Source organism: Rutidosis leptorrhynchoides, chromosome 11 (assembly GCF_046630445.1).
Source record: "Rutidosis leptorrhynchoides isolate AG116_Rl617_1_P2 chromosome 11, CSIRO_AGI_Rlap_v1, whole genome shotgun sequence".
NCBI lineage: Eukaryota > Viridiplantae > Streptophyta > Magnoliopsida > Asterales > Asteraceae > Rutidosis > Rutidosis leptorrhynchoides.
In genome coordinates, this window is record NC_092343.1 from 96,251,738 (window position 1) to 96,267,341 (window position 15,604).

The 15,604-nt window shown below is 26.8% G+C and overlaps 1 protein-coding gene across 1 annotated transcript in view; it reads right to left on the minus strand.

The window, feature by feature from the left end:
* LOC139874783 (chalcone synthase 1-like) overlaps positions 1-14,882 on the minus strand; it is a 44,768-nt gene extending 29,886 nt beyond the window's left edge. Inside the window, exon 1 of the mRNA XM_071862182.1 lies at positions 14,696-14,882. Within this exon, the coding sequence (XP_071718283.1) occupies positions 14,696-14,882 (187 nt within the window). The remainder of the gene's footprint in view (positions 1-14,695) is intronic.
* Positions 14,883-15,604: the final 722 nt, after the last annotated feature.

The window sequence follows — 15,604 nt, forward strand, 5'->3', positions numbered from 1 at the left end:
ACCTCTATCAAATTTCGGGGACGAAATTTCTTTAACGGGTAGGTACTGTGATGACCCAGAAATTTTCGACTAAATTTAAACTTTATCTTTATATTATTCTGACACGATAAGCAATGTTTGTTAAGTTAAATCTCAAGGATTTTAAACTATGTTTATACATTCATTTAAACCTCGACTAAATTCCAATAATTCACGAACCATTAAATGAACATATATGAATATGTATGTATATGTGTATATGTTATAAATTGAAAATGTCAACAAAGTATTTAAACGTATAATGCTTTATATGAACGTATTTGTTTCAATATGATTATCGACGAAAAAAAATATATATTAAATGATTGAATTATCAGAAACATTGAATTATGATTACAAGTCTCTGTTGAGAGGTCCACTATGATTTGAGAAAATCTATTCCTCTTAACGATATTCGGAATAATTTGTAAAGCTATTTATAAATAAAAATAAAAAGTATCATTTACGAAAGTTAGACAAAAGCTAGTGGAGAATTGGTTTCTATAATATTCTATTAATCTATTTTCAAACGTACAAAAACGTTTTCAGTTTAAAAAGAACTTTATTATTAAAACGTATATAACTTTTATAAATATCTAGAATCACTTTTGATAACTCATTACTTAACCAGTATAATAAATATAACGATATTTATATTTTATTTCATTAAATATATATAACGATTTAAATTAATATTATATATATTTATACGCGTATTATACATACATAGTTTTGATACTTTTACTATACTTTAACTTTACCTTTACTTTACTTTTACTTTACTTTAACTTTAATAATTCACTTTAATAATTCATACTTTAATAATTCACTTTAATAATTCATACTTTAATAATTCATACTTTAATAATTCATACTTTAATAATTCACTTTAATAATTCATACTTTAATAATTCACTTTAATAATTCATACTTTAATAATTCACTTTAATAATTCATACTTTAATAATTCACTTTAATAATTCATACTTTAATAATTCACTTTAATAATTCATACTTTAATAATTCACTTTAATAATTCAAAAATCTATTATAAATAGAATTCAGTAGGTTTCATTATTTCATAGAAACTTGAAAATATATTTCTCTAAACTCTCTCAATCGATTTATATATATAAATATATATATTTGCTCTGTATTATTTCAAGATATTATTAGTATACATAAAATATTACGACGGAGTGATGTCCGAGTGATTTCAAAATAGTTTTTTTGAATGAGTCGAAGCTAAGAAAATTATGGGTTATAGCTATGGAGGTGATGGGTATGGTTCATGGGTATGCTCGTGAGGTCAATCTAGTGTTTATCATCTCCGTTGCGTCTACGTACTTTCCTGCAATATTGAATCTCAATATTGATACGTGAGAACTCATAACTTAACTTTTATATATCAATAGTGTATCCCTGACTAGTGCTCGAGTATATAGAATTATGCATGCTTGTACATTCGATATTGTCTTTAGATAGGTTTGTTGAATCCTGAATTAGATACATATGCTACTGAGATAGGGTATATGATATGCATGTCATTGGAAAGCTAGCGAAAAATTAAGAACTTATCATTTAGATATCGAATGGTTTCGATGAACGGATTAGAAGTTATAGTCAACCGAATTTTAGTATTATTGTTAAAATGATTATTATTACTATCGTCGTTATTATTTTAATAGAAATATCATTGTTATTATAAAATATCATTATTACTATTATGTTAGTATTATCATTTTATCATAATACCATTTTTAGTAAATATAAATATTGTTATTTTTTTATAGAATAATAATAATTATTATTACAAAATAATACAACTTTTACTTATTATTATTATGATCAATATTATTTTATCAAATAAATAGGGGATACAAAGATATTTTTCACCACGCGTAATATAATTACATTAATAATACTTACCACTATAGTTTTACGATATTAAGTGAACTTTATAAATTTTACTACTTAAGATATATAAAAGTATATTTTATCATATATAAACGTTAATATAAATTTTTATTAATAAATGACTTTTATTATTATAAAATCTAATAAATATATTTAAATATATAAAACGACTATAGTTAAGTTATATAATAAACACGTATAAATTTTAAAAGTCATTTTGGGTCAAGTTGACTTTTGTTGACTTTTGCATATTAGTCTCGAGCATTAGGATTGTGGTACACTATGACTTGACCAAAAATTGTTAGACAAATATTGACCAACATATAAATATATATAATTAATATAGGTTCGTGAATCCGAGGCCAACCTTGCACTTGTTAAATGACGTTATATGTATTTTTACTACAAAATACAGTATGGTGAGTTTCATTTGCTCCCTTTTATATATATTTTTGGGACTGAGAATACATGCGCTGTTTTTATAAATGTTTTACGAAATAGGCACAAGTACTAAAACTAATTCTACGTGGGTTTAAACCAGAAATATACCCTTAGCTTGGTAACATTAAACTACTTGTCTATGTACGGTAGGCGCGAATCCTAAAGATAGATCTATTGGGCCTGACAAACCCCATCCTGACTATGGGATGCTTTAGTACTTCGAGGTTATTTTAAACACACCTGATCTGGTGTACTTCAGAGGGTAAAACATGAATGTTAAGGCTTGTTACCGGGTTCCTACAACTTATAGAATACTTTTATACACTTGCGAGTGTACATATATTTATAAACGGAAATCTTGTGGTCTATTAATATATTGAAATGATTGTTATGATAAACCTATGAACTCACCAACCTTTTGGTTGACACTTTAAAGCATGTTTATTCTCAGGTATTAAAGAAATCTTCCGCTGTGCATTAGCTCATTTTAAGGATATTACTTGGAGTCATTCATGGCATATTTTGAAAGACGTTGCATTCGAGTCATTGAGTTCATCAAGATTATTATTATGTCAATTATAGTTGGATGTATTATGAAATGGTGTGCATGCCGTCAACTTTCGTTGTAAAGAAAGTTTGTCTTTTAAAAATGAATGCAATGTTTGTAAAATGTATCATATAGAGGTCAAATACCTCGCGATGTAATCAACTATTGTGAATCGTTTATAATGTATATGAACGGGTCCTTTCACGTCATGCCCAATAGATCTATCTTTAGGATTCACGTCAATTAGTAGATCGATTTACTAATTCTTAGGTTACCAAGAAAAATGGGCATATTCGGCTTCGATCATTCACCCATATAATGTAGTTTCAATTACTTGTGTCTATTTCGTAAAACAATTATAAAAATTGCGCATGTATTCTCAGCCCAAAAATATAAAGGGTAAAAAAGGCAAATGAAACTCACCATATTGTATTTCGTAGTAAAAATACATATAACGTCATTGAACAAGTGCAAAGTTGGCCTCGGATTCACGAACCTAAATTAATTTTTTATATATATATATATATATATATATATGTGTGTGTGTGTAGGTCAATATTTGTCTAACAAATTAGGTCAAGTCATAGTGTATCTCAATCCTAATGCTCAAGACTAATATGCAAAGGTCAACAAAAGTCAATTTGACTCAAAATGATTTCCAAAATCTATACATGATTAATATATAGTTTAAATATCGTCATTTTATATTTTTAAATATTTTTAAAAGATTTATTAGAGTAAATAATATAATTCATTTATTAATAAATAAAAATTTTATATTAAAATTTATATAATAAAATATACTTTTATATATATTAAGTAATAAAATTTATAGAGTTCATTTAACATCATAAAGATAATATGGTAGGTATTATTAAAGTAATTTTATTATACGTAGTAAAATATGTTTGTATCATATATTTATTTAATAAAATAATATCTATAATAATAGTAAGTAAAAGTTATATTATTTTGTAATAATAATTATTATTATTCTATTAATAAAAATATCAATATTTATAATTACTAAAAATGACATTATGATAAAATGATAATTCTAATTATGATAATTTTAATATATACGATACTTTTTAATATTATCTTTAAAATAATAATTCTATTTAAAATGATAATAATAATGATATTTTATAATAAAAATGATATTTGTATTAAAATGATAATTTTTGTTAAAAATGATAATTTTAATACTAACCATACTTTTAATAATAATAGTAATGATAAAAATAATAAGAACAATAATTTTATCTAAAATCAATATCTTATAATATTTTAATTTCATCATAATACTCATACTCATTATTTTCTAATCTTTTCGTTTAATAGCTTTTAATCGACTTTTATATCGTGTTCATAATAATGATAATAATAGTAATCAAAATAATTGATGTTACTAATATTAGTTTTAATTACAACAATACTAATAATGATAATTACTATGACATTATTAACGATAATACTAATAATTATTTTAATGTTAATATAATAATAATAATAATAAGAATAACAATAACCATTTTTAACTAATGATATATATATATATATATATTAATAATGATAATAATAATAATAATAATAATAATTGGATAATAATAATAATAATAATAATAATAATTGGATAATAATAATAATAATACTAATTATAACTTTAACGATAATAACGATAGTAATAATAATAAAAATAATAATTCTTAATGATAATTCCTTTTATTGATTAAAGATAATAATAATAATAATAATAATAATTATAATAATAATAATAATAATAATAATAATAATAATAATAATAATAATAATAATAATAATAATAATAATAAGATAAAACTAGAACGACGATAATAACGACAATAATAATAATCATTTTTAATAATAATACAAAATTTCGATTGACTATAACTTCAAATCCGTTCATCGAAACCATTCGATATCTAAATGAAAAGTTCTTAATTTTTCACTAGCTTTCCAACGACATGCATATCTTATACCTTAACAAACTTTGCTTATCGTGTTGGAATATTATAAAGATTAAAGTTTAAATTTGGTCGGAAATTTTCGGGTTGTCACAGTACCTACCCGTTAAAGAAATTGCATCCCGAAATTTGCTTGGGATGGTTATGGCTGGCAATAAGTATATTTTCATGACGCATATAAGCTGAAGATTAGGGTTTTATCATTATTGAGTAATATGGATAAAACCATTTGATTTTGTGAAGAGTACTAGTGAAACTATTACCAAAAGAGTGAAATGAGTAGGTATAGAGTCGTCATATCTTTTGACGTAGATAGGATTGATTTCCAAGTTCAAGAGATTTGGAGAAAATCTTCGTAATAGGATTTGATTCTTCGATAACCGAGGGAATTAGGATCCGCTTTAAATGTGATCATCCATTTTGATTGCTCTGTCGGAGATTTTCTTATAAATCCACCTCCTTCGTTTCCTTACAACTCACACCTTCTATTCTTTCTTCCTCAACTCATATTTTAAAGTATTCGTCAATATGCTCCATCCAGTTCTGATTCTCGATATACTTCTAACTTTCATATCGGTCATTCTTCTTTTTTATCTACCGCCGGAAGAATATATTTACTTCTACTATACTCTTGGGTTTATAGTGTTTCTAGTTCTCCCGTGTCTTTATATTGCTATATGCATCGACATATACGGTTTATAATTTCTGAGTGGTTGTTGGGTTTTATATCTTCCCTTATATTTTGATGTCCCTGCTTCTGTCTTCTATAATCATTGTCATCTCTAATTAATGCTCTCTTTTATTTGATGCGATTTATATCCCAATTTTCTGTTTCGGAGCTTTGTCCTTTCGTTTCTTCTTCTTGTGATTAAGTACCGCTTGTAATGGTACAGAATTCACATATATGAATTTCAGAATGAACATTGTTAATGTTTTAGGAAGGAAATTGTAATGGCACGATCTTAACTTGTCAAATTACCAGAATACCTCGGAAAAGGCCGAATCATCAAGACATATTTTCTTCATATTTTAGAGGTTAAATAGAATACAAGAGTCGTATAACATGGCACATGACGATGTTATGATAATCACGTTGAATCATCACGTTCCATTTAGAAACTCAGCATGACTTACTGTAATATAATCACGTTGATCAAGTGTCATTATATTATACTAACTCATGCTTCAGCTCCCAATACTACTTCAAAAATATTCCTATTTTAAAATCGAATGTTTCAGAATTTAGAAACTAAAATAGTTTCTTTTATGATGCAATACAGATAGCGCGAAAAGGTAAATGATTTCAGATAAGAATGATTATGGAAATATCTTCAGAAATATGGAGGATATTTATAATGAAAGATACGATGATATCTTATAATTTCTAATATCAGAGGATGATGAAGGGTATCGTTTGCAGTGGTTTAGAGTTAGGAGCAAGGTATTCGTTAATAACTTTAGCAGGTACTGAATCATTTGGATCCTTTGAAGTCAGGTTCAGTATTTGTGATTTGTCCACAGCCTCCTTCATACTTTGCTCAATCCGGTTTCCAGTTCCAAGGCTTCTCTTTTTCTGCGCTTTGCCAGCACACTTATTCATTATCATCAAAATTTTACTGTTAATGTCGTTTATAATTTTTGCTGCTTCATCGGCATTTTTCCATTTTCGGAGAACCAATTCGTAGTTCGAAGTGTTTTTCAGAAACTTCACATTCAAATTAAGTCCAGAAGATAGACGTTATATATACACATATAACTATTGGCGTAGACATGCTGTGAGATTTCAAAATACTGATTGCTAATTCCCGATGATCCGTATGATAATTCTTATTACAAGATGCGAATGAGTAAATGATGGGGTTTCGATAAATATAATGATTCTCATGAAAGTCAAAGATTAGTGAAGTTGTGAATAAGTTTATTGCTAATGTGGTGGAACATGAAAGGTTCTCCGATAACAAAAGGGTAATTATATATATCAAGATTATGATAAGGCTACTCCAAATGAAAAATTGAAGTTGTCTTGCTGGAGCTGTGATAGAATTTGCTACTTTGAAAAGGAATTGCAAGGTTATTTTTGCTAATAAATGCCAAAGGATCTGACACAGATATGTGTTGAATTATGATTTTGGTTTCGAGAGCTTTTTAAGTACATAACCGTGGGTAATATGTGGTTGGATCATCATCTCGATTGCTCATTATTTGAAGTGTCTTCAGAAATTTTGAGGGATTTGAACACATATTGTAATCGTTAATATACATTTGATGTTCTAACACAGTTTTAAAGTCAAAGTATAACTTTGAAAGATGTAGGAATCTAAAAGTGATGATACAAGTTATATCTCGAATTGAATTCCGAGGTTTCAAAATCAGAATATGTAATTGGGTTTGAATGAGTATGGTTGTTTTAATTTCTATGAAAGAATGTATATTATTGTGAAAGTAGGAAGTATAGTTGATAATTTGCTTAATCAGATTCGAAGAATGTAACATATTAATTGTAAATATATATATATATATATATATATATATATATATATATATATATATATATATATATATATATATATATATATATATATCGGGTATTACCTACCCGTTAAAAAATTTCACAATTAATATTTTGTATATAAGAATTTTATTACAGTCCTTATGAAAATATATATGTATATATTCTCTTCAGATGTAACATAGATTTTAATGAGTTAATACTAAATTAAACTCATTCGATTTACGGTTGGAACTAGAATTTAATAATCCCTTGAAGGCTTTAGAGATTACATAAGTATTTCTTCAATAATATTGAAATTATGAATCAATACTTCGTTATCTGTTGAGGCGTGATGTTGGTTTTCGTTATATTCTTGTAAACTTCGCAAAGTACGAATGATGTTATCTGAAAAGTTTCGGGTACATCGATGATGAAAGTGTAAAATCAAATATATACTTGATTTATTATGAATTTGAATTTGTTGAATTGAGACAGAGATTGTAGTTAACGATGGTTAAGTTGCAGGCGAAGGACGTACATTATTACATATTTGTAATATGAATTAACCGAGTAGTTAAGATTCACACACAATAGCTTAGCACGTAAAAATTTATTATTTTTTTATTTCAAAATATATATATATATATATATATATATATATATATATATATATATATATATATATATATATATATATATATATATATATATATATATATATATATATATAATATACATATAATTTCTTCAGAGGGAATGAGTTAATTCTTCATAACTCGTTGATACAATATACGCGTTATTGATTCGTAATGATGTCCACAGTGATTCTTGAACTGACGGAGTTTGTGATGTTATAGGTGTTGTTGATTCTGATGCTGATTGCACAGACGATGCTGGTGACGCTGACGGTACTGATGATGCTGTTGGTTAAACAAGTTTAGCTTGTTAACCACACACCATTTTTATCAGGGTTTCTACTCTTCCTTCTATCATTTTGGTTCGCTTAACTGATTTATGGTTAGGGCTAGTTTAGATAATCTCTAAGACTTTAGAGATTACATAATCGCCACGGAATGTTTCTCCAATGAAGTTATGAGTTAATACTTCGTCAGTTATTGTTGTTGGTACTCCTTGGTATCTATGGTGCGTATGACGTTGATGCTCATGGGACAGATTGTGAAGTTGAGGCGCGGTTGTGGTTGGAGGTGGTAATGGTACTGTTGGCGTTGATGATGGTGGTACTGGTTATGCTGCTGGTGCTGCTGCTGGTGTTTGTAATCTCTGCACCATATTCTCCAAAGCCAGTACCCGAGCGCGAAGCTCGTTGACTTCTTCTATTACACCGGGGTGGTTGTTGGTTCGGATGAGCGGATAAATAAAATCTAAAATTTGATGTAATATATAATCGTGATGAGATACTCTGGAAATGAGAGAGAAAATGGTGTTTCAGACAGGTTCGCCGGTAAGTGCTTCAGGTTCTTCGTCAAGAGGGCAATGTGTTGGATGAAAAGGATCGCCTTCTTCTTGTCTCCAATGATTGAGGAGGCTACGAACCCATCCCCAATTCATCCAGAATAGGTGATGACTGATTGGTTGATCCATTCCGGTCACACTGCTTTCGGAGCTTGAGTGAGATTCCATTTTGGAATCCGAGTGACTTGAACTAACGGCGAATTCCATTTCGTACGATTGGATAAAGGATTTTTCGATATAAAATGATTTTTCCGGCTATCGGGTGGTATTCTATATACATAGGATATCTATATATATAGATCAAAAGATTTCGTAGATTACGGAGGAATTTGCGGGATATGTCAGGCAAAGTTTACAGTAATAGATACGATAAGATATGATTTAGCAGATACGCTAAGATATGAATTTTGTCTATACACTATCGATGTAATAAATGCAGTAAGACGTGTCTAGACTTTAAAGATGATAAGCAAATAATTTTCGACACGAACCGATAAGCAAAACTTTTGACATACAGACACGGTCGAAGTCCCGACCCAGTAATGCATCTAAACAACTATCAGTTAGACACATTAATGCAAGACCTGGTTCGCTAAGACCACCGCTCTGATACCAACTGAAAGGACCCGTTCATATACATTATAAACGATTCACAATAGTTGATTACATCGCGAGGTATTTGACATCTATATGATACATTTTACAAACATTGCATTCATTTTTAAAAGACAAACTTTCTTTACATCGAAAATTGACAGACATGCATACCATTTCATAATATCCACTATCCAACTATAAATTGACTTAATAATAATCTTTGATGAACTCAATGACTCGAATGCAACGTTCTTCGAAATATGCCATGAAAGACTCCAAGTAATATCTTGAAAATGAGCAAACGCACAGCGGAAGATTTCTTTCAATCCTGAGAATAAACATGCTTTAAAGTGTCAACCAAAAGGTTGGTGAGTTCATTAGTTTATCATAATCATTCATTTCCATCATTTTAATAGACCACAAGAATTTCATTTCCAGTTCTCATAAATATACGTCCCATGCATAGAGACAAAAATCATTCATATGGTAAACACCTGGTAACCGACATTAACAAGATGCATATAAGAATATCCCCTATCATTTTGGGAAATCCTTCGGACATGATAAAAAACGATTTCGAAGTACTAAAGCATCCGGTACTTTGGATGGGGTTCGTTAGGCCCAATAGATCTATCTTTAGGATTCGCGTCAATTAGTAGATCGGTTTACTAATTCTTAGGTTACCAAGAAAAAGGGGCATATTCGGCTTCGATCATTCACCCATATAATGTAGTTTCAATTACTTGTGTCTATTTCGTAAAACAATTATAAAAATTGCGCATGTATTCTCAGCCCAAAAATATAAAGGGTAAAAAAGGCAAATGAAACTCACCATACTGTATTTCGTAGTAAAAATACATATAACGTCATTGAACAAGTGCAAAGTTGGCCTCGGATTCACGAACCTAAATTAATTATATATATATATATATATATATATATATATATATATATATATATATATATATATATATATATATATATATATATATATATATATATATATATGTGTAGGTCAATATTTGTCTAACAAATTAGGTCAAGTCATAGTGTATCTCAATCCTAATGCTCAAGACTAATATGCAAAGCTCAACAAAAGTCAATTTGACTCAAAATGATTTCCAAAATCTATACATGATTAATATATAGTTTAAATATCGTCATTTTATATTTTTAAAAGAATTATTAGAGTAAATGATATAATTCATTTATTAATAAATAAAAATTTTATATTAAAATTTATATAATAAAATATACCTTTATATATATTAAGTAATAAAATTTATAGAGTTCATTTAACATCATAAAGATAATATGATAGGTATTATTAAAGTAATTTTATTATACGTAGTAAAATATATTTGTATCACATATTTATTTAATAAAATAATATCTATAATAATAGTAAGTAAAAGTTGTATTATTTTGTAATAATAATTATTATTATTCTATTAATAAAAATATCAATATTTATAATTACTAAAAATGACATTATGATAAAATGATAATTCTAATTATGATAATTTTAATATTTACGATACTTTTTAATATTATCTTTAAAATAATAATTCTATTTAAAATGATAATAATAATGATATTTTATAATAAAAATGACATTTGTATTAAAATGATAATTTTTGTTAAAAATGATAATTTTAATACTAACGATACTTTTAATAATAATAGTAATGATAAAAATAATAAGAACAATAATTTTATCTAAAATCAATATCTTATAATATTTTAATTTCATCATAATACTCATACTCATTATTTTCTAATCTTTTCGTTTAATAGCTTTTAATCGACTTTTATATCGTGTTCATAATAATGATAATAATAGTAATCAAAATAATTAGATGTTACTAATATTAGTTTTAATTACAACAATACTAATAATGATAATTACTATGACATTATTAACGATAATACTAATAATTATTTTAATGTTAATATAATAATAATAATAATAATAATAATAATAAGAATAACAATAACCATAACCATTTTTAACTAATGATATATATATATATATATATATATATATATATATATATATATATATATATATATATTAATAATGATAATAATAATAATAATAATAATAATAATAATAATAATAATAATTAGATAATAATAATAATAATAATAATACTAATTATAACTTTAACGATAATAACGATAGTAATAATAATAAAAATAACAATTTTTAATGATAATTCCTTTTATTGATTAAAGATAATAATAATAATAATAATAATAATAATAATAATAATAATAATAATAATAAGATAAAACTAGAACGACGATAATAACGACGATAATAATAATCATTTTTAATAATAATACAAAATTTCGATTGACTATAACTTCAAATCCATTCATCGAAACCATTCGATATCTAAATGAAAAGTTATTAATTTTTCGGTAGCTTTCCAACGACATGCATATCTTATACCTTATGTCAACCGCATATATAACTAATTTAGGATTCAACATAACTTAACTAAAGGCAATATCAAAAGTACAAACATGCATAATCCTATATACTCGAGCACTAGTCAGGGATACACTATTAGTATGTAAAAGTTAAGTTATGAGTGCTCACGTATCAATATTGAGATTCAATATTGCAGGAAAGTACGTAGACGCAACGGAGATGATAAATACTAGATTGAATTCATGAGCTATACCCCCGAACATTACCCATAACCTCCATAGCTATAACCCATAATTTTCTTAGCTTTATCCCGCTCGTAAAACTCGTTTTGAAATAATCCGTTCATAACCACGTCGTAGTATTTTATGTATACTACTAGTTAATAATAATAATACTACTAATAATAATAATAATAATCATAATAATAAGATTAATAAGATTAATAAGATTAATAATAATAATAAATAAAATAAATATATACGGAGTAATTTTAGATCGAGAGATAGAATGATGAATTTCATTCGGCCGAAACCTCGAGCTTTATAACTCCGCTCTGGAACCCACTGCTCCGCGACTGCGGAGTCTGTAAGAGGAATATAGCCGCGATCGCGGCACTCCCAATTCCAGCTCACTCCTAATTCCCTCGTGGGCTGCCGACGGTTTTAATAATATAATATATATAATATATTTTATTTATATAATTAATTATATATTATATTATATTTACGTTTATGGTAAAAATATAATTTTTACTCAAATGACACGGACGTTGTTACTAGACTCATGTGCCGTTTTCGGTTTTTCGAACGACATTTCGTACACTAAGAAAACTAGCATTTTACGTTTCGCGACGTGTACCTTTATATATGACAAGACTCAAATCAATGAAAAATAATCTAACTCAATGTGTAACTTATTCATTGGAGTGTTTTGGTCGTTTGCTCCTTTAAATCAAAGTCTCGTTGTTTACTAAAATACGTTTAATAATATCGAAACGTTTTATATTTAATTTATACATTAACGCGTTTGTAAAATATATATATATATATATATATATATATATATATATATATATATATATATATATATATATATATATATATTCTTACTTAAGAATATAATTTTGTGTATCTTATATATAATTGAAATATCTATCTAATTATATTTCAAAGTTCAAAACGTTTAAGTAATAGATAATATTATGTCGTATCACATTTTATGTTTTTGAAACTATATATATATATATATATATATATATATATATATATATATATATATATATATATATATATATATATATATATATATAAAATTTATGATATAAAGCTTTAATTAGTTCCTTAAAACCTGTGAACAATTTATCTTATAAGACGTTTCACTAATAAAGTTCTTTAAAAAAATTGTTTTTGTACATTTGAAACAATATTAAGTAAATATGAAAACTTTGTTTTCCAAAACTAAGTATATTAAAGAATCATTTTGCTAAAAAGGTTATATTAGTAGAAGTTGTTATATCGTAAAACATTTTAGAGAAGTAAGATTAAATATACTTTTCATAGGTTTCAAGTTTTTAACGTTTGTTGGTGCAACATGATATAAAGTCTAAAGGTTAGGTAAACGTATAAAATCATTTTAATGTAAAACGTTAATTTACTTAACTTGTCGATATCCATCTTCTAAGTTATCTATATTCTATAATCTTACTTCCACGTTAATTAATATACAAGTTTAATAGTTTATCTTATCAAAAGTCACGAAACAATTATTGTAAAGCATAAATTGAAAATCAAACGGGAATCTCCACTAACCATTGTCTAGTTCCCGTTAATTGACACTTTTTTTTATTTGTAAAATCACTTTACCATTTTTCGAATATGGTTAAAAAGGAAAGGTTTCCTAAATCAAAGTGGACCTCCTAATAGGGACTCGTAGCCATAATTCAATATATCTGATAATTCAATCATTTGATATTATCTTTTAATTCCGTCGATAATTATTTTAAATATATTTTAAAACAAATACGTTCATGTAAAGTATTATACGTCTAATACTTTGTTAATTTTTTTAAGTTATAATATATATATATATATATATATTTGTATTGGTTCGTGAATCGTCGAGACTTGGTCGAGGTTAAGTGAATGTATGAATACAGTTTAAAATTATTGAGATTTAACTTAACAAACTTTGCTTATCGTGTTGGAATATTATAAAGTTTAAAGTTTAAATTTGGTCGGAAATTTTCGGGTTGTCACACAATACAAACAAGATTCTTACTTTTAATTTATGAGACTGACATATATATATATATATATATATATATATATATATATATATATATATATATATATATCATAAGTGGTGAGGTGTGTAAGTATTTGCCTTCTAAAAAAAATATATGAGAATTAAAAAAAAAAATCTAATGACAGCCATAAAGGTATTCTACACGATAAATAACTGCTGTATAAAGTTATTATATAAGGGAGTTGATTCGTACACCACCTTGTTTTTGCCATACACCACCAAAACAATTATTTAGACAGTTTTACCCTTCCTTTGAGAAGTTAAGGGGAGTTGGTGGTGAACAAAAGGAAGGGTAAAAATGTCCAAAAAATTTATTTAGTGGTGTATGGCAAAATAGAGGTGGTGTACGGATCACCTCCCATTATATAACCGCTATGTGTATAATGATTTTGTACACTTTGATGACAACTTAGAAAAGTTTAAATTAAAATGTGAAGTATTTATCAATTAAGATGAAGAAGAAGTAGATCGATACGTACACATGCGTTTCATTTTTGCTTTGAGATCAACCATATGTTCGCTTTTGGTAACCCGAAAATAGTAATCTGGATAGTCAGCTTGATTAATACAGTTAGTTGGAGTTGCAGTGCCGATTGCGAGAATGGTTGCTGGGCCTTGTGCTCGTCGAGCGTTTATGAACTCCGCAATATCAATTGAAGAAGACATTGTTTTTGATCTTTGAAGAATGTATGTAGTAAATAGAGCTAGAAATACATGCAAGTGAAGTGAATGATTACAATGAAGTGTTTTAAGACAGAGGTTTGTGTTTACTATATATAGAAATAGAAATCCTGGTAGGTAATCTTTTTTATCCCACAAATATTTGTCTGGTCCCAATTTAATTGCAACAATGTTACTCAATCCTGCCTAATCATAAGGAGATAAGATGTAAACGTATTCACGAAGAAAAACTATAAAAACGAGAGTAAATTGATTCACCCATAAAAAAAAAAGAGAACTGCGAGAACCTTTAATTTACAAAATTTTTTACATATGAGTAAATTGAATCACCCATAAGTATTGATAGAGAGTAAGAATTAGCATAAAATAATTTAAAAAAGGAGTTAATTACACTGATGGTCCTTGTGGTCTTGGTTAAATTACGTCGCTAGTCCCTAACTTTTAAAAATTATATGCTTCATCCTTGTGGTTTTAAGTCCAAACGGCGGTGGTCCCTGTGGTCTTGGTTAAATTAAGTCGCTAGTCCCAAACTCTTGAAAATTATATGCTTCGTCCTTTTAGTTTTAAGTCCAAACGACGGTGGTCCCTGTGGTCTTGGTTAAATTACGTCGCTAGTCCATAACTCTTAAAAATTAAATGCTTCGTCCCTGTAGTTTTAAGTCCAAACGGCGGTTGAAAATTATATACTATAGTTAATTTGTTGTACT